Source organism: Schistocerca gregaria, chromosome 5 (genome assembly GCF_023897955.1).
Source record: "Schistocerca gregaria isolate iqSchGreg1 chromosome 5, iqSchGreg1.2, whole genome shotgun sequence".
In the NCBI taxonomy this organism is placed as follows: domain Eukaryota; kingdom Metazoa; phylum Arthropoda; class Insecta; order Orthoptera; family Acrididae; genus Schistocerca; species Schistocerca gregaria.
In genome coordinates, this window is record NC_064924.1 from 643,889,052 (window position 1) to 643,915,066 (window position 26,015).

The 26,015-nt window shown below is 40.5% G+C and overlaps 1 protein-coding gene across 1 annotated transcript in view; it reads right to left on the reverse strand.

Moving 5' to 3' along the window:
• Positions 1-220: 220 nt before the first annotated feature.
• Positions 221-26,015, reverse strand: part of LOC126272466 (sialin-like) — a 220,739-nt gene continuing 194,944 nt past the window's right edge. Inside the window, exons 10-11 of the mRNA XM_049975344.1 lie at positions 22,639-22,810; positions 221-581 (exon numbers count right to left, since the gene is read on the reverse strand). Of these exons, the coding sequence (XP_049831301.1) occupies positions 22,688-22,810 (123 nt within the window). The 3' untranslated portion in view covers positions 221-581; positions 22,639-22,687. The remainder of the gene's footprint in view (positions 582-22,638; positions 22,811-26,015) is intronic.

Sequence of the window (26,015 nt, forward strand, 5' to 3'; positions counted from 1 at the left end):
AATATGGTGTGAAGCACACAACAATAAGTTTTAAAACAAAAATTGCATCAGTATGTTGACCGCTCTAACTGAGGCATGTACATTTTAATGATATCTGAAAGAAATCTTCAGTTAAAATTGCATCCTACTAATTCAACTGAGCATAAAAAACAACATGGATGAGTGGCTGCAGTTCTGTAGTAAGGGTTTAATTATATTGGTCACAGCAATGACTCAGCCATTGTGGAAGTAAAACATTTAATCTTTTTTATGTAGCATGAAAAGTGAACTTCAGCAATATGATGAAGTTCTTGGTACAGAGTAAATAATTACTTTTAAACACTTTCTTGAGAATATTACAGTGAAGATGTGCCAATATTACTGCAATATTTAATGTAAGCACTTAATAAAGGATGCACAGTCACTAGTTCTGAAGGCAAACTGTTGTAGCATTGTGGAGCTCTGTAGCAATACATCTGCAGGCATGGAGTGACTTTCCTTGTGCCAGGCGAGGAAATTTGTCACAATATGAGCCCACATTCATTACCACAGGCCAGTTGAAGGTTATACTAGTCTACTGAATGCATCTTGAGATGGATTTCCTGGAAGATAATAAGCATGAAGAAAGCTATGAGTATCAGATATTGACTGCTCATTACTAAAACAAAATCCACACACGTAAGTCAGATAGGTAATTTATTTTATGCTAATGAAAGCCTATATATTAATATCCATATCACATATTGCAGTTTCAAACAATGGAAAATCCAGGATGGAATATGATAATATTATGAAAAGAATAGTCTAGCTACTTAGCAATAAGTAGAGATGTTGAGCTGCAGATAGTCACAAAAAAAAAGTGTCAGAAAGTAAGCTTTCAGCCAGCAAGGCCTTCATCAGATATAGACACACACACACACACACACACACACACACACACACACACACACACACTCACTGTTTGTGGGAGCATACAGGGATGAGGTGAAGAGAGGTGCTGTCAGGAGGTTAGATGAAGGATAGAGGAGGGAGTGGAAAAGGAGAGAAGTAAAAAGATGGCAAGTGCATTGGTGGAATAGAGGCTGTGTAGTGCTGGTATGGAAACAGGGAAGGGGCTAGATGGTAAGAACAATGGCTAGCGAAGGTTGAAGCCAGGAAGATTACAGGGAGCATTTCTACCTGTGCAATTCAGAAAAGCTAGTGTTGGTGGGAAGGATCCATATGGCAGACGCTGTGAAGCAGTCACTGAAATGAAGAAAGTCATGTTGGGCAGCATGCTTAGCCATTCATGCAGACAGACAGCTTGTTGATTGTCATGTCATGAAGAAGGTAGCACTGTGGTTGCAGCTTAGCTTGTAGACCACATGATTCATTTCACAGGGAGCCCTGCCTTTCATGGGATAGGTGATGCTTCTGATTGGACTGGAGTAGGTAGTTGTGGGAGGATGTATGTAACAGGTGTTGCACTTAGGTGTACTACGGGGATATGAGCCGTGAGGCAAGGGGTTGGGAGCAGAGGTTGTGTGGGGGCAAATGAGGATACTGTGTATGTTCAGTGGGCGGCAAAATACAACTGTGGGAGAGGTGGAAAGGATAGTGGGTAGAACATTCCTACATTTCAGGGCATGACGAAAGGTAGTTGAGACCCTGGCAGAGAATGTGATTCAGTTGCTCCAATCCTGGGCAGTACTGGGTTATAAGGGGAATGCTCCTCTGTGGCTAAATGGTAGGATTATGGGAGGTGGTGGGTTACTGGAGAGACAAGGCACAGGAGATCTGTTGTTGTACAAGTCTGTGTAGGAGGCCTGGGTGAACCCTTGCCTTGGTATATTTGAGGACTGCTCATCACTACAGATGTGATGGCCACAGGTGGCTAGGTTGTATGGAAGGGACGTCTTAGTTATGGATTGAAGTTCAGATGTAGCCAACCTTGAGGTGGAGGTCAGCATTGAGAAAGGTGGCATGTTGGGTTGGGTAGGACACAGTGAAATAAAAGGGGTAGAAAGTGTTGAGGTTCTCACCCTTGACCCAGATCATGAATAAGTTATCAATGAATCTGAACCAGGTGAGGGATTTAGGATTCTGGGTGTTTAGGAAGGATTCCTCTTGATGCCCCGTGAATAGGTTGGCATAGGATAGTGTCGTGTGGGTGCCCATAGCCATACCCCAGATTTGTTTGCAGGTGAGAAGTAATTGTGGGTGAGGATAGAGTTGGTCATTGTGACTAGTAAGGAGGTTGAAGGTTTGTAATCTATTGGGCATTGGGAAAGATGGTGTTCAATAGCAGTATGGCCATGGGCATTTGGGACGTTAGTGTAAAGGGAGGTAGCATCAACAGTGATGAACAGGGCATCAGAATCGGTAGAGGAAATGGTTGGTATCTTTTATTTAGGAGGGTAGGTTGTGGGTAATAGGTGTTGGTCTATGAGAGCAGAGATTCTCTCAGTGAGGGCAAAGTAATTGGCCACAAAGGAGTGTTCTTGGTTTATGGACTTTAGGAAGCATGTAGAAGGTAGGACTGCGTAGGAGTGTGGTGAGTGGTAGGAGAGAGATGGACTCTGGGGAGAGGTTCTGGGTTGGGCCTAAGGAATTTGAGGAGAGACTAGGGATCCTGCTGGGTTTCTGCAATGGGGCCACTGTGGGAAGATTTGTTGGTAGATAAATCTTACAGCTGACAGGGTCTTTCTGCCAGGTAATCCTTGCGGTCCAAAATGACAGTGATGGAGCCTTTGTCTGTAGGTAGGATTATAAGGTTGGGACCAGTTTTTGGGCAGTAGATTGTGGCTCTTTCTGTGGATGTAAGGTTAGCTTGCATATTGAGAAATTTGGGGAATTATGGTAAGGCAAGGTTTGAGATTAAGAAATTCTGGAAAGTTAACATGGAGTGATTTGGGGTCAGTGAGGGTGGATTACGATTGGATGGAGGAGTTGGTTGTGTTTGAGTCTGATTGGTAAAGTTGGTGGCGAAAAAGTGTTTCCACTGTATGGACCAGGAGAAGGAGAGAAGGTCTTTAACATGTCTTGCATGATTGAATTTGGAAGAGGGGCAAAAGTGAGGCCTTTGGTAAGGACTGATACTTTTGTGGGGGCTACGACCAAAGTTGGACCCCAAATACATCAACATGCAAACTAATCTTACCCTCACAGAAATAACCATAATTTGCCACCTAAAAACTGATCCTGAACTTATAATCCTATCTACTCACACAAACATGACTACTGTCTCTGGCTGCCAAGGCACACAGTCGTCATTGTTGTGTGTGAATTGCATTTGCATGAGTGAGTGAGTGTATGTTGCCTAATTTGAAAGAAGGCCTTTTTTGGCTGAAAGCTTACTTGTTTGACAGTCTTTTTGCTGTGCCTAACTGCGACTCAGCATCTCCACTACATGGTGAGCAGCAATCTCTCCTCTTCATAATATCGGCATTATTCCATCCTGGATTTTCCGTTGTATGTATTAAGTTTTTCTGAAAAGCTGCACATTCGTGAAGATTTTGTCACTGTGGATCAACAGACTGAATGTATCTCAATCTAATGTGTTCACAAATTGAAGGAGACCGGAGGTAATGTTTCTTATGAGTAACTAGAGAAAAACTTACAAACCACAAAAAAGAATAGCTGAAAGAATCAGTACACCAAACAACTCTTGAACTGGTGAAAACTTGAGAATAACAGACCAGGCAGAGAAAATCCAAACAAATGTTGTGTTATGTGAAATGAATGTTCATTATGTGACCATATGCTTCCATACACTTGCTGCTGTTTTCTTCATTCCAGCGACCAGCCACACTTCTAATGTTGTTGGGACAACCCTTCAAATTGGTTACAGCCTTTATCTTTCATCTAATTTCTGAAGAAAGAAGAATTAGTTTCCACTGTTTGTGAGCTGTTCCGAATAGTTGTTGCTGGTTTTACTTGTTCATTAATCTGGTTTCCAACCAAATGCCATTGTTCATTCCAAGGGCATAGTCCAGTTTAAGTTGTGGGCTTGAGGAGACCGAACAAACGAATCTTCATAATTATTATTTTTTAACAACAATGCAATATGCAGAAAAGAACATGATGATGCAAAGCAGCACTCTTTATAGTGCCAAGCTGGTTTGTGTTCACAGTATGGAAATCACCCTGTAGGGTTCGCAAGATATTCTGTAAACTGTTGCATTGAAAGCAGCCCACATATTTGTGAACACCGCAAAACTATTTACATTTCTACACTTCTGTGAAGGTGGAGTTTCATTGTTTCCATTAGTTGTGATCTCAATCCTGCAGTGATGTCATGAGATAGAAATGATTAAAGAAAGCTGGAATTTTATCATGTAAAGGAAAAAAGCTGATGGTTACATACTTAGTGAGTGATTCATTACATATTGAAATTTATTCATATTTTTGTGATAAAGGCAATAGTTTATGTACTGATTTTGTAGATGTCACAAAATGATTTCAAATATATTTTTCAGTGTTAACATGATATAAGCATTTGGTAAATCACAAATGTGAATATCATGGCAACAACAGTAACATTAGTTCTTGTACCTGACAGTGATCCAGGTTCCCTATCAAGCCGCAGTACCACTACGGAGAGGGGCATACTGTAGTTGGTGACCAACTACAGTTTCTCACAGGTCCGCTAATTGTGGAAGCCGAAGGTACTTTACGAATGCCCTTGGCAGATTTTTCCTCTTAAATAAGAACATAAATTCACCTACTGATTCTTGCATTTTATCACTGGAATCCTTCAGACCAAGCCATTTGATACATTGTTCCATTATTACATGTCTGTCAGACTTCTCTCTCAGGTGTTCACTCTGGACTGATCCTATACACTTACAATGACCTTGCTGTGTTTTGGAGTCCTACATGTCCTCAGTCATTACCAACCACTTGGAACTGCCATTTGTTCTGACAATCCCCATTATTGTGTGCTGATTGATACTGAACTTTTTCTACATACACCAAGTAGGACAGAAAGACGTAATACAATGTAAGGTGATATTTTCTGCTGCCTTCAAAGAACAAGGATAAAAATCTTATAACATGCAATAACTGCCTTTTTCTGACTTACATATACCCATGATATCACCTGAGATGAAAGAATGAATTGAGAGGGATTTTCTTAAATTCTATCCTCTAGACTGGCAGTCATTCAAAGCATTCAGGGAAAGAGGACTCATAAACTTGTTACAGGCTGCAGTAAATATTGGTGCTACTTCTGAACCTGTCAGTGCAGAGGAATTGCTGTCCTATTCCACTGACACTGCCAGGCTAGTATGTTGCAGGGGTGCCCTCAGACTAGACAGAGCTGTGCAGTGCCCAAGTGCCAAAGTGTGGATGCTGGAAGCCTTGGATTACCACTGAAATTAGGATTTCATGCAAAAGAAAGAGAGAGTTGTACATTGCCTCAAAAAATCAGATGACCCTAACCTTTTAAATAACTATAAAAATACTGTAAAATATTGAACAAAGTCATTCAGAAATGAAAAAGTATGCATCTGTGTTCTAAAATTAATAACTCCACTAATAAAATCAAAACTATATGGGAAGTGATACGAAATGAGGTTGGTGTAAATTACCCCAACGAGACCCAAAATATTGTTCTTAACAATGAAGGCAAGCAAGGTCAGAACCAAGATATTGTAGCTAAAATCTTTAATGAGTACTTTTTAACTGTTGCTGAGAAAACAGCATGCAAAGGCTTTTTAGAAAAGGCAATAAAAATTCTGAAAGAACATTTCTCTAACTCTATAGACATGATAGGTATGGCTGCCATAACTGTGCAAGAAGTAAGAAAAACCATAGTTTCTCTAAAAAGTAAAAATTCATTGTGTGTAGACCATATTTCCAGCAAACTGCTAAAAGCCATCTGTAATCAACTCTCTATAAAGTTCTAGCTCATATATTCAATGCCTCTCTAAATCAAGGTATCTTCCATGACAAAATGAAGTATGTTACTGTGAAGCCCCTCTACAAAAAAGGTGATCCCACAGATGTTTCCAACTATCACCCTATCTCTCTTGTAACAGCATTTTATAAAGTCTTTGAAAAATTAATATACGTCAGGATTGTCAATCACCTTGAAAAATTTGCACTAATTAATAAACAACAATTTGGTTTCAGATCAGGTATATCTACAACTGAAGCAATTATGCACTTACAAATAACATTTTAGAATGCCTTGACAAGAAAAAAGTACCCGTTGGCATATTGTGTGACCTGACTAAGGCTTTTGACTGTGTCGATTACCGAATACTTTTAGGAAAAGCAGCCTAATATGGAATCCGTGGACAAATGTGTAACTGGCTCAGATCATATCTAGAAGATAGACAGCAAAAAATAGTATTAGGTGTTAACAATCTACAAATAGGAGAGGTAGAGTCTGACTGGGGAACAGTACATCATGGAGTTCCACAAGGGTCAGTCCTTGGTCCTCTCTTATTTACTATATATATTGATGACCTACTCCTGTCCTTAAACAGTGACAGCAATATCACAATGTTATCAGATGAGACAAGTATAATATCAGCCAGCAAAACCTCCACTGATGTAGAGTTAAATGCCAACCAAGCATTTGCAAATGCTCTGAACTGGTTCACAGCATATTCTCTAGGAATAAACCTCAGTAAAACAAATTATATGCAGTTCCAATCCAGCTACATAAGCCCAGAAGAGATTTAACATTGCACACGAGAGCCAACAGTTACAGAGCGTTCTGTGCACAAAGTTCTTAGGCGTTCACATAGATAACCAGCTCAACTGGGAATTCCACATACAGCAAACACTAAAAAAGCTTAGCTCAGCAATATTTGCCATCCGAATAATCTCCAAAATTGGAGACATCAACATATCAAAGTCTGCATATTTTGGCTACTTTCATTCACTAATGTGCTACGGAATAAGCTTTTGGGTCAACTCACCACTTTCAAAAAATTTTTTGTAAGCCAGAAAAAAGTTATCCGAATGATATGTAGTGTTCCTCCAAGAACCTCATGTCACAATCTTTTTAAACAGTTAGGTATATTAACCACTACCTCACAATATCTCCTCTCACTCATGGCTTTCACACTTCTCAGTTCCTCTGAATATGAAACAAATGAGGCATACCATGATTACAGCACAAGTCAGAAAGGAGATATGCACTGTGAATGGAAAAATCTGTCTCAGTTACAAAAGGGGTAAAGTACACAAGTACAAAAATCTTTAATGCACTCCCACATAATATAAAGTATCTAAAAGAAAAGAAAACGTTATTAAAAAAAAAAAAAAACTAAAGGAATTCCTACTGGAAAAATGTTTCTACTCTTTAGATGAATTCTTCAGCAGAGATAAATAATTTGAGTAGGGGTTCAGATTATTTCCTTTGTCATTATATCTGTATTGTTTTTTATCACTACTGTATTTTTGTATTGTATTGTTTATTATCTCTATTACATTATCGTATTGAGCCAGTTTTGAATCATTCATCTACCATGTGTAATATACCAGTATGTATTGTACTGTATGATATCTATATTGTATCTGCTTTGACTCATTCCACATCCATGTGTAATCACACCAGACTGGATCTATGAAATACGTATCTCAAACCAATAAAATAAAATAAATAAATATGGCACCACAAACGATGCATGGGCTAGCACTATATAGGGCCTAATGCAGACAGAGAAAATGTCTGATCCATACTATCTTGGCAGCAAGGTACAGTTTAAAATATTTTGATATATACTTCTGTTCATTTTTCCATCAAGCAAATCTAATAGTCCAAATATGAAATCAGAGAAACAACCTCAGACTGTATTTGCATTAAGAAGAACAGAGGTTCAAACCCCTGCCTGACCATCAAAATCTGATGTTTTCCCTATTTTCCTCAGATTTTTTTAACTTAGTGTTGGGATGGTTCTACAAAAATTGACAGGGCTGATTTCCTTACCAGTCGTTCCTCAATGTGAGCTTGTGGTCTGTCTCTAATATCATCATCATTGATGTAATGTTAAATTCTAATCTTCCTCCTTCCTTCCTTTACTATTTGCCAGCTCCCTCTGTACTCTTTATCCTGCAGAAAACATCGACAAGGACCCATCCCCTGTGCATACTGCTGTCACACCTACTGAAGGGATCTTCTCACTGGGGCCGTGTAATATCACATTTTATTAATGGAAATAACTATGTCAGATACTGTACTTTGTGTAGAAACCAAAGACATTACTCCTTGCATAAGAAAGGCGAACATTATCATTGCATAATCTCTATTGTTCTTGCTTTGCAAAAAGTGAGGGGAACTTATAATTGTGAATATCACATATTACAACTCAGTGGTAAAACTTGTATTCAAGGAAGAAATAAATGAGTGGCCATCTCTGATAAATAATTAGGTGAGACTCAAACACAAATATTACAATAGAAAGTTTCAGCTAACTACATTGATGTGGAGTTGGAGAGACACTGGGGAGACTGGCAAACGTACGTGCAAATAAACATGGTGACTTTCAATGGGTACAAGAGCATGCAGCAAGAAATTTGCCACAGTTCTTTACCAACATATTAAAACACAATAAAACACCTACAAGACAAGTTTAGTTTCAATGGACATTTCAAAACACAATCTGAAGACTAAGAATGCATGCTAATCTTGACTATAAAACTATGAAATACAGTAAAAATAACTATATAGCCATATGTGGATAACATACACCAGTGTGTTTTACCTGTGAGCTAGTGATTCTGGGCAGTTTTGGTTGTTTCTACACTTAATCTATTTTCATTTTGTCCCTGTAGCTGGAAAGGCAACAGCAAAATGTAACAGGAATACTTGACTAGTCACCATGCAGCAGGTCTCATTGATTTATGAAGCTAAAATCAAGGGATGACGTTTCTGATATTTAATTTATTGGTGCTGTTTCTAAACTCAATAATTTGTGGCAGTTTGCTACTGCAAACAAGGATATTGTCTATTGCCTGTGCTGCTACAAACATGCCAATGAATCAGTCTGAATAGAATCCTTGTGACTTGCTTTGTTGAGACATGATTCTACCCTGATTCATCCATTACAAATTTACACATTGACACAACTCAGACTGAACTGTGCACTGGTGAGCTTCAGCAAGGTTAACAGCTTAATTGTGCATGATCAAAAATCATCTGATGATTCTGGAAAACTGCCAAAACACCAGTTGTTGCATAAATTTACAGGTTTACTGAATTTAAACATACTTTCAACAAAAGTGCACTCAAGTTAGGAATCCCCATTGGGTCTCATGACAAATGGCCTGTATGAAGGGAAGCATACTTCTGCACTAAGACAGCTCTGCTTCCTAGCTTGTAAAAAGGCTTCCCTGGTGTAATTTCTCCATCATGTAAGTGAACAGTAGTTTGTGTGGTGTGAGCAGAAACACCCCATGTTGCCAAAACATGTACAGGTAAGAACTGTTATCCTGGCTTCCAAAAGGTCCACCCTCGTTCAAGACACACTAATGGGTAATCTGCATGACTGATTAATAGTGTGCTTTTGGATGTTTTGCCAAGTTGTTGTTTCCATTTAGTGCATAATACTTTGATGACCAACTCAGCCATCTCCTTCAGGCACTGCACCTGTGAATTTTGCTGTTATATGTACGCACTGCCTGGATTCCAACCAGACTGCGAACAATTATTGGTCTCATGGCACTATTTATAGTTGAGTTCCATTCATCTCAATGCCTTGTTAGGAAGGTCAGCATACTGAGAAGTCAACCTTCTTTTGGTGGAGCATATCCAACTTGTGTACACTGTGGAATATCTCCACCCTATAGAGTGAAGTTATGTGATCACTCAGGTTTTTTTGGCTTGACTGATTAACAGAGTACATCTGAATGCTCTACCGAGTTGTTGTTTCCATTTTATGTGAGATATTTTGATAACTGACCCAGCTGTTTTTTTAAGGTGCTGCGAGTTTTGCCGTTATGTATACTTGCTGCCTAGATTCCAACCAGGTCATAAAACTTTCTTTTATTCTTCCAGAGACTGTTGAAGAAATTATTGGCACCATTAAAGTGACATCAAGCATTAGTTCATGTTGCCAGTAGCTTCTGAGCACCAGCAGGGCCAGGATAGCTGGCTCTCATCACTCCAGGACATATTGTTCTGTCACTATTGCGACTGGAGTTGGCACTGTGCTTACCAATGTACTATTGTCGGCCTCCTATATTCTCTTTAGCACATCCCCATTTATTTTTGCCTCACCACATCATTACAATACATGGATTCCTCTCAGCTTGACATCTCAATGACCTGTCCATCCTTTCCAACCTCCCCAAACCAACTGCTCTTCACTCTACAAAGAACAAACTACCAGTTCCCAAGTAACGTACTGTCTTTTTTTCTCTTCCAACTTTTAAATGCATCTGTTGGTAGTACTTCCAAAATAAGGGAATGGTGACCACTTACCTATATCAGACTGATGTGTGGTTCAAAGAAACAAGTAACAAAAAACTCTGTTCACTAGCTTTTGAGCTCTGGCTCTCCTAGATCACTCACAAAACACAAGAGACACCCAACACACATTACCATGGCCATGGTGATACTGATCATTGGTCTATGTTGCCATGGTTGTGGGCACTCTGTACCTGGGTGTGTGTGTGGTTGTGTGCATAAACGTGTTTGCCTTTTACTAGAATAAAGGTAAGAGTGTCAAATCTAGTGAACATAGTTTTCTGTTACACGTTTCTGTGCACCACACATCAGTCTGATACAGGTGAGTAGTTGTCTTTCCATTATTTTGCAAGTTCTTCAAACCCTTACAGAAGTAATTTTTTTCAATTGTAGCTCTTTTCCACCTTATTTCCAAATTGTTCCCTAATGACAAACTTGGTAGATGCACAGATAAAATTTCATATTTCCTGCACATAATTAAAAACTTAATGCCTGCACACCTCAGTATATGGGAGTAAAAATTTATAATAAACTGAACGGTGGAATGATATTAGGAAGAACTCCGCTTACAGCTGGTAAAATTTTTGTTTATTGAAACACAAGTTGTTTCGCAGCTTTAAGCCACATTATAAAGTGAACCTACTTCTGCAAAATGTGGTGACACTGAATTTTGCTTTTTACCACGTACGTTCACCTGATGATGTGGTGTAGAGCCACAAAACCGTTCATGTTTTAATAAACAATTTTACCAGCTGTAAGCAGAGTTCTTCCTACGTCCTGCCTTTCAACAGCTTTGGTTGCCTGGAGTATAAAATAGCTTGGGAAAGACAGAAATACAATTATGAGGAAAAAAACTACAGCTACAAAAAATTATTAATGCAGCATAATGAAATTTTGGGAATACATTTGTCTAGGTAATATATTTAATTGATTAGCATTGGAAGATCACAGGTTACTGTATGCATCAGATACGCCATTGCAAATGTGAAACACTGGTACATTAACTACCGGTGAAATTGCCAGAATGTTGAATTTAAGCAAGCAAATATGCATGCACTGTATTGTACAGATTGTTGTAACCGCAGAAAAGCCAAGTCTAAATGCAGTTGTTCTCAGACGATACACCAGAAATCATACGGGGAGATAGAGTTAACAGGGGACGCCAGGCGTGTCAGAGGGGTCACAAAAGATAACGACGCAGCCAGATAGCTGAGGCGGCGGTCCAAGCGGCCAGGCAGCTGCGCGTGATAAGCAAGGAAGCAGACCCAGCTATTAAGATAAACAGGGCGCTCTGGGCAGGTCCCTTAATAAACAATAACTTGCAGTATCAACACTCTTGGCTAGAGGGAGAAGTCTGGGAGCGGAGAGAGAAAGAAAGAGGGCCCTAGGTGGGGACCGCACTACGTCATGAGGAGCCAATGAAGGGCTCAGGACGCAGTGCGTGACCATATAGGGAGAGGCCCCTCTACCCCTCCACCCAGCTTCTGAAGAAAAGTACTGAAGTTAATACTAAAACAATCCCTAATAAGGAAAAGTTGCACTCGACGCTACGTCATGCCAAGCGCTGGCAGGGTTGAAGGGGAAGAGCTAACAAAACTCGGAGGCACGCCGCTCCGGGGATCGCTCTCTCTCTCGGGTTTAGGCAGCGACGGTAGTCAGCGTGAGTAGCAGCCGACTTGGGCTGAGGGCGGGCTGCAGGCAGACAGTTGGAGATAGTCGCCGATGAGCGTTTAGGCAGCGACCGCGGGACTCTGACGTAGGGTGCTAGTGTGGGCAGCAAAGTGCTGGAAAGTTCTATCAGGCAGCCAGAACGGTGGAAGTCAGTCACCGTCTCTGTAATGGGCTTGGCTATTCTGTAGGTACAATCACTACGCAGTTAGGGTGATCTGTATTCTTTATGAATAAATTAGAACTTTTATAACGTCCATACGAGTTTACTTCTACCAACATCCTAGCCTTGTACCTTCACACCAGGGAATTTAACATCTTAGCCAGATCAAAAGTCTCCCTCTCAATTAGGTCAACCAGCTAATTCCCGTTTACGAACCGTGTCGCTCAATCCCTCGCAAAACCCACGCTTGGGACGCGACATAAATAAAAGTTTTGGTGCCAGGTGTGGGGTACCACAAGGGCATATAGGCAAAAAGGAGATAGGAGCCAGTAGATTTTGCTACAGCGACTGTGGCAATTAGCAGGAAGTTGTGGCGACTCGCAACTTTCAGCATTAGTAGCCCCACTACGACAGAGTCCAGAGAAGTAGTCCTCGCGGGTGCAGGGCAACGCAGGATAGCGGCAGCACGACGCGGAGCGACGAGGCACAGAGGTGCCTAAGCAGCCAGCGTTCGAGACCGGGGGACCGGGCCGAGCAGCGGCAGCAGCCGTAGCAGCGGCAGCCGAGGCGAGCGACGGGGTCGGCACAGCCCAGCAGAGCGGCAGCCGATGCATCGCGGCAGCGCGGAACAGCGCGGGCATAGAGAGCGCAGAGACAGCGCGGAGCAGCGCGGCACAACGCGGGACAACGCGGATCAGCGGAACAGACGGCGCACCACAAGAGAAGCGGTACATATAAAATTATATTAAGAATTTTGTATCTTGTATTGTAAAGTGCTAACATAGTTAAGTTGGTAAGATGGCCCAAACTAACGAAGTTCCGTCACCCTCCAGTAGCGGTAAGATATCAGTAAAAGAAGCTTTGTGTATAGTTCCAAAAGTGTTCGAAGGAAATAAGAGAGATCTTAGGGAGTTTATTGAAAATGTAGACGCTGCATTTGAACTTGTGAAACCGGAGGAACACGAAACGTTACTGAAGTTTGTTAAAGCCAAAATAACCGGAGAGGCCAGATCGAGGCTGCAAGTAAGGGAACGCACGGGGACATGGCAGGAAGTAAAACATGTTCTAGAGGAAAATTATGCGAGTAAGCGTACCATTGACTACTACGCGTGCAAGATATTTCAATCGAGACAGGGACAAGGAGAGCCAATTGCGACATGGGCAAGCCGAATAGATGAAATGCAAAGGGATTTCAGGGAAGCAGTAAGCAGAGTTACGGCTAGGGAGAACTTAAAGGGCGCAATAGAACTGGTTGATTCACTAGGAAGAGCATGCTTTATACAAGGGTTAAGCAATGATAGAATACAGACGATAGTAAGAAGTAGAGGCGATGAAATCACGCTAGCAGCGGCCGTGGAACTAGCATTGCAAGAAGAAAGTGCAATACTGTCAATGAAAGAGCGGGGACTAGCCCCAAGAGTAACTTTCAACCGGGGAAAGGAAACGGTGAAGAATACCAGAGATATTAGAGATTTGAAATGTTTCAATTGTGGATTGAGAGGGCACATGGCAAGCAAGTGTAGAAAGAATAGGCCAGAGGGAAGAGTACGGATAATGACGGGCAAAGAGTTTACGAATTTTTGTTACGGGTGCGACAAGCCAGGACATACAGACGCGGAATGCCGGGTAAGATTAAGAAAAATTCAGCCGATAGATACAAGAGACTTTAGAGGAAATCATAGGGAAGCTGATGGAGGGTTACGAGAGTGGAGGTGCCCACAATGTAATCTACCAGGGAACTGTGGAGTTCCGTGTACGAGGGTAAAAGACGTTGCTTGTTTCAAGTGTAAGCGGCCGGGACATTACGCGAAAGATTGTCACGCAGGGCCCTGGCACGCATGGAGAAAAGGCAGGGTGCCAGTATCGAGCAAAACCGGTAAAGTGGTGGAGGGAAACTAAGAGGCGGCAAGGCCGCACAGTCGGGCCTTGTTGCGGTAGGTAAACCCTCAGTTAGGGTAATCGACTGTGCAACAGAAAATGACGTTTTGGTTTTATACTGCATAGAATTAAAAATATATTTGAAGTTGCTAATAGACACTGGAGCACAGTTGTGTCTGCTCAAGAGAACGAGTATTCCGATAAATAGTACACTTGCAATTAATGAAACGGAAAGGCTTCGGCTAAAAGGTGTAACCAGTGAGGCCGTCAGCACAATAGGTATGGTACAGGTACACTTAAGTGTGGACGGTTCTGAGCAAGTAGGGCAAAAATTTCACGTGTACGGGAGAGGATTAGATATTCCGTACGACGGACTGATAGGCAGAAATTTCTTGACAGAGCATAGAGTTAAGTTAGACTATGCAGGTAAAATAGTGAGACTAAAAGGGCGAGATATACCCTTGGTAGTAGAGGAAGAGCCAAAGGGACATGAGAACGAACAAGATTCAGAAGTAGGCGGGGAAATAGGGCCCCGAGAGGAAAAAATAATGTTATTAAAGGTGGAAGGAAATGTAAAAAGGGGAATCGAAAAGGAAATGATTATTCCTAGGCAGGAGATTGCACAAGGGGTACATGTACCTGAAGCGTTAGTAAAAGTGCGAAATGGGAAATGCATAGTAAGTGCATTAAACTTGTCAGAAGACAGAGTGCAGTTAGGAAACGTCAGGTTAATGATGGAAGAAATAGAAAAAGTAGGGAAAATACGCGAAGTAAAATGTTGTACTAATGTCATAGGAAAGACAGAAAGTCGTACTAGTGTGTTGCGAAGGCAATTAAGAATGGATCATTTGAACGCTGAAGAGAAAAGCGCTCTAGCAGAGGTTTGCGTGGAATACGGAGATGTATTTCATCTACCAGGGGACAACCTGTCCTATACTTCCGCAGTGAAGCACAGAATACCGATTGCACCGGAACACGCGGGAAAGGTAGTAAACGCTAGACCGTACAGGATCCCGGAAGCGCAAAAGGAAGTGCTAAGGGAGCAAATAGAGCAGATGCTAAGAGATGACATAATTGTCGAGAGTAAGAGCGCTTGGAACGCACCGTTACTGTTAGTTCCAAAGAAGCTAGACGCTAGTGGCAAACAGAAATGGAGAATCGTTGTGGACTACAGACGATTAAATGATATCACTGTAGGCGATGCATTTCCACTACCGAATATCTCCGAGATACTGGATCAGTTAGGGCAAGCTAAGTACTTCTCGACGCTTGACCTCGCAAGCGGGTACCATCAAGTATTGACGGACGAGAAGGACAGAGAGAAAACGGCATTTAGCTCAAACTATCAGCATTACGAATACAAACGAATGCCGATGGGACTGAAGGGAGCCCCAGGATGTTTTCAGAGACTGATGAATACAGTCTTGGCAGGTTTACAAGGAGTGAAATGCTTTGTATATCTAGACGACATAGTATGCTATGGGAAAAACCTGCAGGAGCATAACGAAAAGCTCCGGGAAATATTTGACAGGTTGCGAGAGCACAATTTGAAGCTGCAACCAGACAAGTGTGAATTCCTGAGGAAGGAAGTAATCTTCCTAGGTCATTGCATCACTGACAAAGGAATATCACCAGATATGGCGAAGGTGGAGAAGGTGAAGTTCTTCCCACAGCCAAAGACAACTAAGGAACTAAAAGGGTTTCTCGGATTGATAGGTTAGTACCGCCGTTTCATTGCTAACTTCAGCAAGATTGCGAAACCTCTCCATGAGCTCTTAAAAAAGGGAGTGGAGTACCGATGGAGCAAACGTCAGAACAATGCGTTCGAAGAACTAAAAGAGAAATTAATAAACCCTCCGTTACTTCAGTACCCTGACTTTACGAAACCGTTCATCATTACAACGGATGCGAGTAACGCAGCCTTGGGTGCAGTGTTATCGCAAGGTAAGAAGATTGGCGAAGACTTGCCCATCGCATATGCATCCAGAGCATTGAACAAAGCCGAACTAAATTATAGCACAACGGAAAAAGAGTTGTTGGCTATAGTTTACGCAGTAAAACAGTTCAGACCATATGTATATGGCAGAAAGTTCACTGTAGTGACAGACCACAAGCCACTAACGTGGATATTTAGTGTCAAAGATCCGAGTTCGAGACTCCTGAAGTGGAGACTGAAACTCGAGGAGTATGATTATGAAGTAATATACAAGCCAGGAAAGTTAAATAGTAATGCGGATGCGCTGAGTAGAATAAGGCATGAAGGGAAGGAAGAGATAGATGCGAAGCAGAAGGTGGAGACAGAGATCTCGGCAGCAAAAGCAAATGGGGAAGGAAGTTCCGTAAACGTGCGGCAAGCACAAGTGTCGAGTGAAATAGAACAGGAAATGGATAGTGGTGAGGAAATTAGTCCCGAAGAAAAAGAAAATATACTAAAGGAAATGCATGACAATCCCTTGGGAGGTCACCAAGGAATGCACAGGACACTCGAAAGAATTAAAGCATACAAGCAGTGGCGCGGAATGAAGCGTGACATTGAAAATTACATTAGGAAATGCCCATCGTGTCAAAAGAATAAAAACACGCAAATGAAAACTAGGATGCCCTTAGAAATTACAGACACAGCAGAAACAGTATTCGGAAAGTGTGCGATGGATATAGTGGGTCCACTAGATGTATCTAATACAGGAAAAAGGTACATGTTAACATTCCAAGACGATCTGAGTAAATTTACCTTAGCAATCCCAATTGACAAACAAGATGCCGAAACAGTAGCTGAGGCATTTGTGGAAAACGTAGTATTAAGGTATGGAATCCCATCAGTATTATTAACAGATCAAGGGTCTAACTTTCTGAGTGATGTATTTAAAAGTGTATGTAAATTGTTGAAGGTAAAGCGTATAAATACTACAGCGTACCACCCTGAATCAAATGGTGCACTAGAAAGAAGTCATATAACTATTGTAGAGTATCTCAGACACTTTGTAACAGGAGATCAAAGTTCTTGGGACAAATGGGTACCGTATGCAATTTTTGTGTTCAACACTACACCACACAGCAGCACAGGATACACACCATTTGAATTACTATACGGAAGAAAGGTTAACATACCAGGAGTACTGCAGCAAGAAACACAGCAGGTAAGTTACAATTATGAAATGTATGTAAATAAACTAAGAGCAAGAATGCAGGAAGCCCACAGAGTGGCCAGAAACTCGATTATAAGAAGTAAGAAAATCAGTAAGGAACAGTATGACATGAAACAAAATCCAAAAAACTTCAAGGTAGGAGATAAAGTATTACTGCACGATGAGTCGGTGAGACGGGGTAGATCTCGGAAATTAGATTCACAATGGAGAGGTCCATTTGAAGTAGTAAAAGTGGAAGGTCCTAACGTAGTAATAAAAGTTAAAAGAAATAAGGAAACAAAAGTACATGCCAACAGGCTGAAACAATTCTTTTAAAATTCAGGTATGGCACTCAAGTGGCAGGTCGTGAAATTCGTCATAGTGATAACAGCATACTACATCACTGCATCAGAGCATGCAACAAATGAGTACCAAGTGACGCCATTTCCGAGTTCATCAGGACTATATTACGATAATACAGGACAGGTAGAAATATACAGTACCACATGGAGAATAGTCACATACGTAAATCTAGATATAATAACAGAAAGGTTTCAGAATGCAGAGAGGTATGGTAGGGCAGCGGTACAAAGGTGCCGAGAAACACTAACACAATTAAATGTAGGATTAATAGAATGCAGGGTACTAGACCAACAAGTAACCCATCATGTGGAAAAAATCACAGGATTGCAACTTTTAGTACAGCAGCTAACGAAACACGAGACCAGAAGGAAGAGAGGAGTATTCAACTTCGTCGGGCAGGTAAGTAAAATACTGTTCGGGACGTTGGACGAAGCAGATGCAGCATACTATAAGGAAAGAATAGACGCTATGGAGAAAAACGCAGAAGGGTTGTTGAGGCTAACAAAGGAACAGGTGGCAGTGGTAAGAGCCACATTGGCGGGAGTAAACAGGACGGTATATACACTAGAGTCAAATGAGCACGTTCTGAAGACAGGTATGCAAAGACTAGAACGATTCATGAAGGAATAAGTGAAGGAAACCGATATAGGGTTTAAACGTGTAGCGTCCTTCGCCACAGTAACAGAGCAAGTATTACAACTATCGGCAGTGTTTGGTCAGATCGAAGAGGAATACGAACAAATGATAAATGCCATTGTAAATGCTCAGAAGGGAATACTACAGCCTCATATAATTAATCCAGTCCAAATTGTAAAATACCTAAGTTTAATACGGGAAGAACTAAAAGATGTAAAATTTCCTGTTCCTCTTACGGAGTCCTCAGGTTATCTATTGTTAAGAATAATTGATTTAGATGTTTTCATCTCGGGTAGCATACTAGGATATGTAATTAATATTCCATTAATAAATAATAACAATTTCAATTTGTATAGAGTACTCCCACTACCAAAAGAAATTCCAAACATGAAAGGTAAATATGTGTACATACAGCCAGAGAAAGAATTCTTACTAATAGATGAATCCAAAAGGCAGTACGCGAAACTTTTTGCGGAGGAACTAAAATGCAAGGAGCTAAGTAAAAATAGGAGACTGTGCAAACAAGCATTCGCCTTGCTGTCACCATTCGACCACGAAGAGTGCGAAGCCAAATTGTTGCAACCGGTAAGAGAAATTCCGGAAGATTGTGTGCGAAAAATAGTCGTACTGAATCAGAGCCTTTGGACTCATCTAAACAGTAACGAATGGCTATATGTAGCACCGAAGGAAGAAGGCTTAACAGTATTGTGTGGAAGGGAACCACCAAAGGTCCTAGTAATAAAAGGGGTAGGAAAAATTAGTTTTTACAGTAAATGTAAGGGATATGGCACTAGAGTGTTCATACAAACAGATAGTGTGATCCAGAGTAATGTGACGAAGAAAGACATAGTTCCGCAGATCAATCTAGAATTCGATTGTTGCGTGGTAAACAAGGAAAAAAGGAATGTCTCAACGTTAGCATTAGATTTGCCATTGGACCAGGTAATAACACAGTTAGACGACTTGAAAGTCGCAGGAAAAAGACTGGATGATGTCCAGAAGATGGTAGAGAGACAAGAGGAGGAAATTAAGTACTCCAGGTACTTCACACATTACTCCATAACTACGTATGTAGCCATATCAATAGTTATTCTAATCATAATAACATGCTGTTGTAAAAACTGTTAATGTTGTAAAGACTGTTTTAAAAGTATATGGAAATATTTTGAAGACAGTGATTGTTGTGGAAAAGTATGTATAAGAAATACCATAGTGAACCAATACCCAGAGACTAGTTCAGCTAGAAGACACAATAATAAAGAAACTGAAGAGATAGTAATTTATGAAAGATGTGGAAAAGACCAAGGTGATACGGTCGCTTTCAGAAACAGACGTTAAATAACTGTATTTGAAATGTGTAATTGAAGTGTAACTGTATTTGAAATATGTAATTGAAATGTAACTGTATTTTAAATGTAATTCTAATTGAAATGTGAATGTATGTATCAATGAAAGTGTCTTTTGATTTTAATGCAAATGCTTTTGACATAACTGAATGTTAGGCATGTATAATGTAATTGTATTATTGTGTGTTTAATGAATTTGACTTTACTAAATGAAAATGAAAAATATAACATATCAGATGCTAATGTAATAAACAAATCTGTAAAGCATGTAATGGAAAAAAAAAAATAAAAGAGTCACAATTGACGCTACTCTGAGGAGTAACGCCAATTTCCCTGGCGGGGGAGGTGTTGTAACCGCAGAAAAGCCAAGTCTAAATGCAGTTGTTCTCAGACGATACACCAGAAATCATACGGGGAGATAGAGTTAACAGGGGACGCCAGGCGTGTCAGAGGGGTCACAAAAGATAACGACGCAGCCAGATAGCTGAGGCGGCGGTCCAAGCGGCCAGGCAGCTGCGCGTGATAAGCAAGGAAGCAGACTCAGCTATTAAGATAAACAGGGCGCTCTGGGCAGGTCCCTTAATAAACAATAACTTGCAATATCAACACTCTTGGCTAGAGGGAGAAGTCTGGGAGTGGAGAGAGAAAGAAAGAGGGCCCTAGGTGGGGACCGCACTACGTCATGAGGAGCCAATGAAGGGCTCAGGACGCAGTGCGTGACCATATAGGGAGAGGCCCCTCTACCCCTCCACCCAGCTTCTGAAGAAAAGTACTGAAGTTAATACTAAAACAATCCCTAATAAGGAAAAGTTGCACTCGACGCTACGTCATGCCAAGCGCTGGCGGGGTCGAAGGGGAAGAGCTAACAAAACTCGGAGGCACGCCGCTCCGGGGATCGCTCTCTCTCTCGGGTTTAGGCAGCGACGGTAGTCAGCGTGAGTAGCAGCCGACTTGGGCTGAGGGCGGGCTGCAGGCAGACAGTTGGAGATAGTCGCCGATGAGCGTTTAGGCAGCGACCGCGGGACTCTGACGTAGGGTGCTAGTGTGGGCAGCAAAGTGCTGGAAAGTTCTATCAGGCAGCCAGAACGGTGGAAGTCAGTCACCGTCTCTGTAATGGGCTTGGCTATTCTGTAGGTACAATCACTACGCAGTTAGGGTGATCTGTATTCTTTATGAATAAATTAGAACTTTTATAACGTCCATACGAGTTTACTTCTACCAACATCCTAGCCTTGTACCTTCACACCAGGGAATTTAACATCTTAGCCAGATCAAAAGTCTCCCTCTCAATTAGGTCAACCAGCTAATTCCCGTTTACGAACCGTGTCGCTCAATCCCTCACAAAACCCATGCTTGGGACGCAACAAGATGCCAGATGTCAGTCTGTTGGATGGAGTTTCATGCCTGTGGCAAGTGGTTGGTCAATACAGGTGTGGTTAATGTTGGTTGTGGACGACACTGGAGTCGTCGTCCTATGATGTCCGATATCTGCTTGATTGAGAGAGAGAGATATGGTGATTGAGCAGGCTAACGCAACAAGTGAGCAGTCTTTAGAACATGTAGCGTTATAATGGTAGCATGTGGGTGAGTGTTCTTCTGTTGGAAAATACCCTGTGTAATGCTGTTCATGAATGGCAGCACAACAGGTCAAATCACCAGATTGATGTACAGATTTGCAGTCAGGCTGCATGAGATAACCATGAGAGTGCTGCCATACAAAACTGCATCCCAGACCATAGGTCCAGTTGTAGGTCCAATGTGTCTCGCATGTAGAGAGGTTGGTTGCAAGCCCTGAACTGGCCTCTTTCTAACCAATACATGGCCATCACAGGCACCATGGCAGAACCAGCTTTCATTAGAGTCACAGATGGTGGTGGTTTATGGTCAGTGGAATGCATGTTACAGGGTGTCTTGCTCAGAGGTGTCCTTGAAATAACTGATTTATAACAGATTGTTGTGTCATGGTGGTGCTGCTGCTACTCAAATTGCTGCTGCAGATGTTTTACGATGTGCCATAGCTGTACACTGAACACAATGGCCTCGGTAGCGCCACATGGATGTCTGGGGCTTTGTCTTCTTGCAACCATACATTCTTGTGACCATTGCTGCCAGCAATCATGTGCAGTGGCTACCTTCCTGCCAAGTCTTTCTGCAGTATCACAGAAGGAACATAGAGCTTCTCATAGTCCTATTACATGGCCTCTTTCAAACTCAGTGAGGTGTTGATAATGGTGTCTTTGTTCCCTTTAAGGCATTCTTGACTAACACCAACTCACTATGTCCAATCTCAAATGAAACTAATGTTCATGGTTGTATCAACATGTATTTAAAGCAAACCTGATTTGCATCCTCATACAGACATTACTAGCACCACTCTCAAGTGACTGGCATGAAATTTCAATGGACATCACCTTTCAGATTTAGAAACATGGGGTGCTACTAATTTTCATTTATGTTGCACAACTCCTTCTTTGTTATGTCATTTTTTCCCATCAGTGTATATTTAACACACAGATCTGTTTCCAAAAAAAGACTGCTATACAACCAGTTAGTGGACCAGTGCTACTATTTGACTGAAAAATTCATGGACGACAATTATGCAGTTTGAGACAGAGAACAGTATGGTACACTTATTTGTACACTGTTTTAACAGTAAATGATATTGATGTAGGGTATTTAAAACTTGTATAATATTTACTGTATTTCATTTTTAATGAGTGATTATGTTTCATTATTAGCCTGACCAGTCATCTGAATAAAAATCATCTGTAACACTAAATGGCATTGCAATAATTTGTGATAACCAATGTAAAACTTTTTGTTTTACCTTAAGTTTGATGTGTTTCCAGTATAACAACTGAAATTATTTGAAGGTGTGCATTGTGGATAAATAAATCACAATTTACAAAAATAACATTAATATAGTCTTATCGGTGCTTACTGTACATCAAACATATGAACATCATCATGATTTTGAAGATACTGTTAATGGGTGGTACATTATTTGGAAACAGCCAACTGTCACCAAATACCATTTTACTACTATTTCACTAGTTGTGGTACATTTTTAGGAGTTACCTTCATAAGAAGAGTTTCTATATATTGATGCTCCATACTGTCTTTCTTTTCATTTTTGGCCTTGATTTGCCCAGCGTTGGGTTTCACCAGAGGCAAATATTCCATAAAGAATGGTGCCCACAATGTAGACTGCACTTGTAATTAAAAATACAAGCCGCCATTCTTTTTCTGTCTGTAAGAATAAGAAAATAAGTATCCTATTTAATGTTATAAAAAAATATACAAAAAAGAGAATTGTTATAATATGCTGTATATATTGTAGTGAGTATGTTGAAGCATAGCAAAGGAAGAACAAAGACAATCAGAAAGGTTTGTGAGGTTGACAGTCATTTAAAACTATTAATGAATAACTTTCTTAAGCAATGATCCTTTAAGGAATTGTGCTTGATGAGGGAAAGAACAAGGAAGAAGAAATTACACAAATTTTGTCATTTAAAGGGACATATAAAGTAATGGACTGGAATGGAACACAAACTTACAACGGCAGCTCCCAAGAACCTGAATCCTAAATTATTTAGTGACACCAAAAAGACAATGAGCTCGTCAGTAAGTTGGGCTTTGAACTGAAATAATTGCAAAAAAGTAAGGGCAAGAAGTCTGGTCTGAACAACAAAATTTTATCAAAGAAATAAGTAAGACTATGTACACGAAAGAATGAGGAATATAAAACAAAAGAGAATCTATAACAAGACCATATATAATGGATGGCGTAAAGGTAACCACTGTTTATATTGTTAAGGTGTTGAGCAAAAAGAGTTAAGGTGTTGAGCAATTGAGAACCATACAATCATGACTGAAATCATCTTTAAACTTTGGACAATGTATTTCCTCAAGGCAAAATGACTAACAAATAACACACACAAACACACACACACACACACACACACACACACACACACACACACACACACACGAGTGATTCCTGGTTGAGACAATGTAGTTGTGTGGGTGTATGCACTGGGTTTGTGAGTCAGTTAGCTCTTTATTTTCTATACGTTATAATTGAATTCTCTCACTATAAAGTGAAGCAAGTCATTTAATTTACAATTACAATACACTTTCTCAGAGAAAAACATGGCCACATGCTGACTACTTACATGACTGGCTTTCATATGAATCTTAAACTAAGTTTTTTTAAGGATGGTAATAAGTACTTAGTCTGCCTCTGTAGCTGAGCGGTTGAGATGTTTGACTGTCAGCAAAGGACCTGAGTTCAATATCTTGTACTGTAAGGAACATTTTTTCTTGGTTGGAGGACCGTAATACAGTGCACTAAACATCATGAGGACTATTGGGGAGCTACTTGAATGAGAACTGGTGGCTCCAAGGATGGAAGGCTGACAATGGTTGGAAGTGCAGTGTACTGACCGTATGACCCTCCATATCACCTGCCATATAATCAAACAGATATAATTTTAGTTTGTGTTTGAAATTAATTTTACTGTTAGATTCTTCACATTGGTGGATAAATTGCAAAAGATTTTTATGGGTGAATATTTCATTCCTCTCTGTAATAAAATCAAATGAGTGTATGGCATCATTGGCCAGAAGGCCCCATCTGGGGGAGTTTGGCCACCAAGTGGAAGTCTTACTTCAGTCAGCACCACTATGGGCAACTTGTATGCCAAAGATGAGGATGAAATGATGATGAGGACAGCACAACATCCAGTCCTCGAGTGGAGAAAATCTCTAACCTGACTGGGAATTGAACCTGGGCCCACGTGCATGGGAGGTGAGCACATTACCACCCAGATAAGCAGGTGGACGCTCCTCTGTGTAAATATAATGTAAATGGATAAATAAGAGAGTTACTCACCAAGCAGCACCAGGAGAATACTTGTAAAGATATTGAAATTTGCAAGTTTTTGGAGCCACTGGCTCCTTCTTCTGGCAGAAGGGTTGAAGGGAAATGAAGAGGGGTGAAAGAAAAGGGCTGGTGAGGCATAGAAAATGGGGAGCGTTTGGAAACACTAAGGCCTTCTAGTACTATAGTCATGAATGTTAGTGTTGTTTTCAAACTGCAGTTGATTGTTGGCAACAAATTCCATAAAGAAATAATGTACCATGAAGCTGTTGAAAGAAGGAGAATCCTCAGGGATGAGGAATGAGTTATGGTACACATTAACAAAATGTAAGGAAATAACAGGAACTTAATTTCTACAATGTATGAATAATGAAGTATCATTATATTGTTTCTTGCTATTGACACTTATACCATCTAAATGTACATTACAGCCAACATATTTGTCACTATAGAACAGTAACTGCACTGATATTTAAAACAATTCTCATTTATTCTTCAGTCTCAGTTGAACATTCTTAAATACATGACAAGTTTCAATCTCTCTGGATCATCTTCAGATCTATGTAGCTGTATCAGTAATCCGTCATGTCTGTGTCAGAACATCATATCAGAGTACCGAGTTTTGCAATTCACTGCAAAACATGGTAGTCTCATATGAGGTTCTGATACAGACATGATGAGCTGCTGACAGAACATAGATCTGAAGATGATCCAGGTAGATTGAAACATGTCATGTACTTAAAAATAAGAAGAATAAATGAGAATTGTTCTAAACATCTAAATTTAATCAAGTAAATTAGAAAGAAAGCTGCTACTTTGAGAAAAAGCTGCTTTCTTGTCAGTTATACTACAACTAGTTAGTAATATATTCAAATTAAACTAAATAACAATTATGTGTGCTACTAATGCAGATGTGGTTTGTACAACACTTCACTGATCTCAAGTATTTCTGTATTACTTGTTGTATTCATGCACGTGTTCTGCATTACCATCACTTGTAAATCATGACACTTGCTCCCTCACCACCAACATAGCTAACAACTACTCACATATTCCCCGATAACTGACCCCCACACTAACATTCACTTACTCTTCTCTATTATCATCTTTTCCACTTGTGTCTCTGTCACTATTGTTCATATCTAGTCCGAACTTGCTTAGTTCATTCCTAGATATGTTGTTTTATAAGGTTCAGTAATGTAAAGATCTTGAGAGCACTAATTAGTAGCTGTGCTTTTCCATTAGGGAGTTCGTGTCTCTTATCTTCCATTTGCAGAAGGCATCTCAGATTCATATAACCAATACTTTAAGCAAAAACTGACAGCAAAATTCAAACTGCCATAGACATCTCGGAGACGGCAAGGAAAATCAGTGCTGGTCTCATACTGATCCTGATAATACCTTGTTATGCAGTGACTGACACTATATCACTAGACAAAGCTGGAAAAAGAGTTGCTAAGCTTGCAAATTTTTTGCTGTAGCACAAGAAGAGTAAGCAGTTATTTAGGCTGAAGCTTTAAATATCAATGTTAGGGCTACATGAGATTATAAACAATCCTTCCAAACAAGCGAA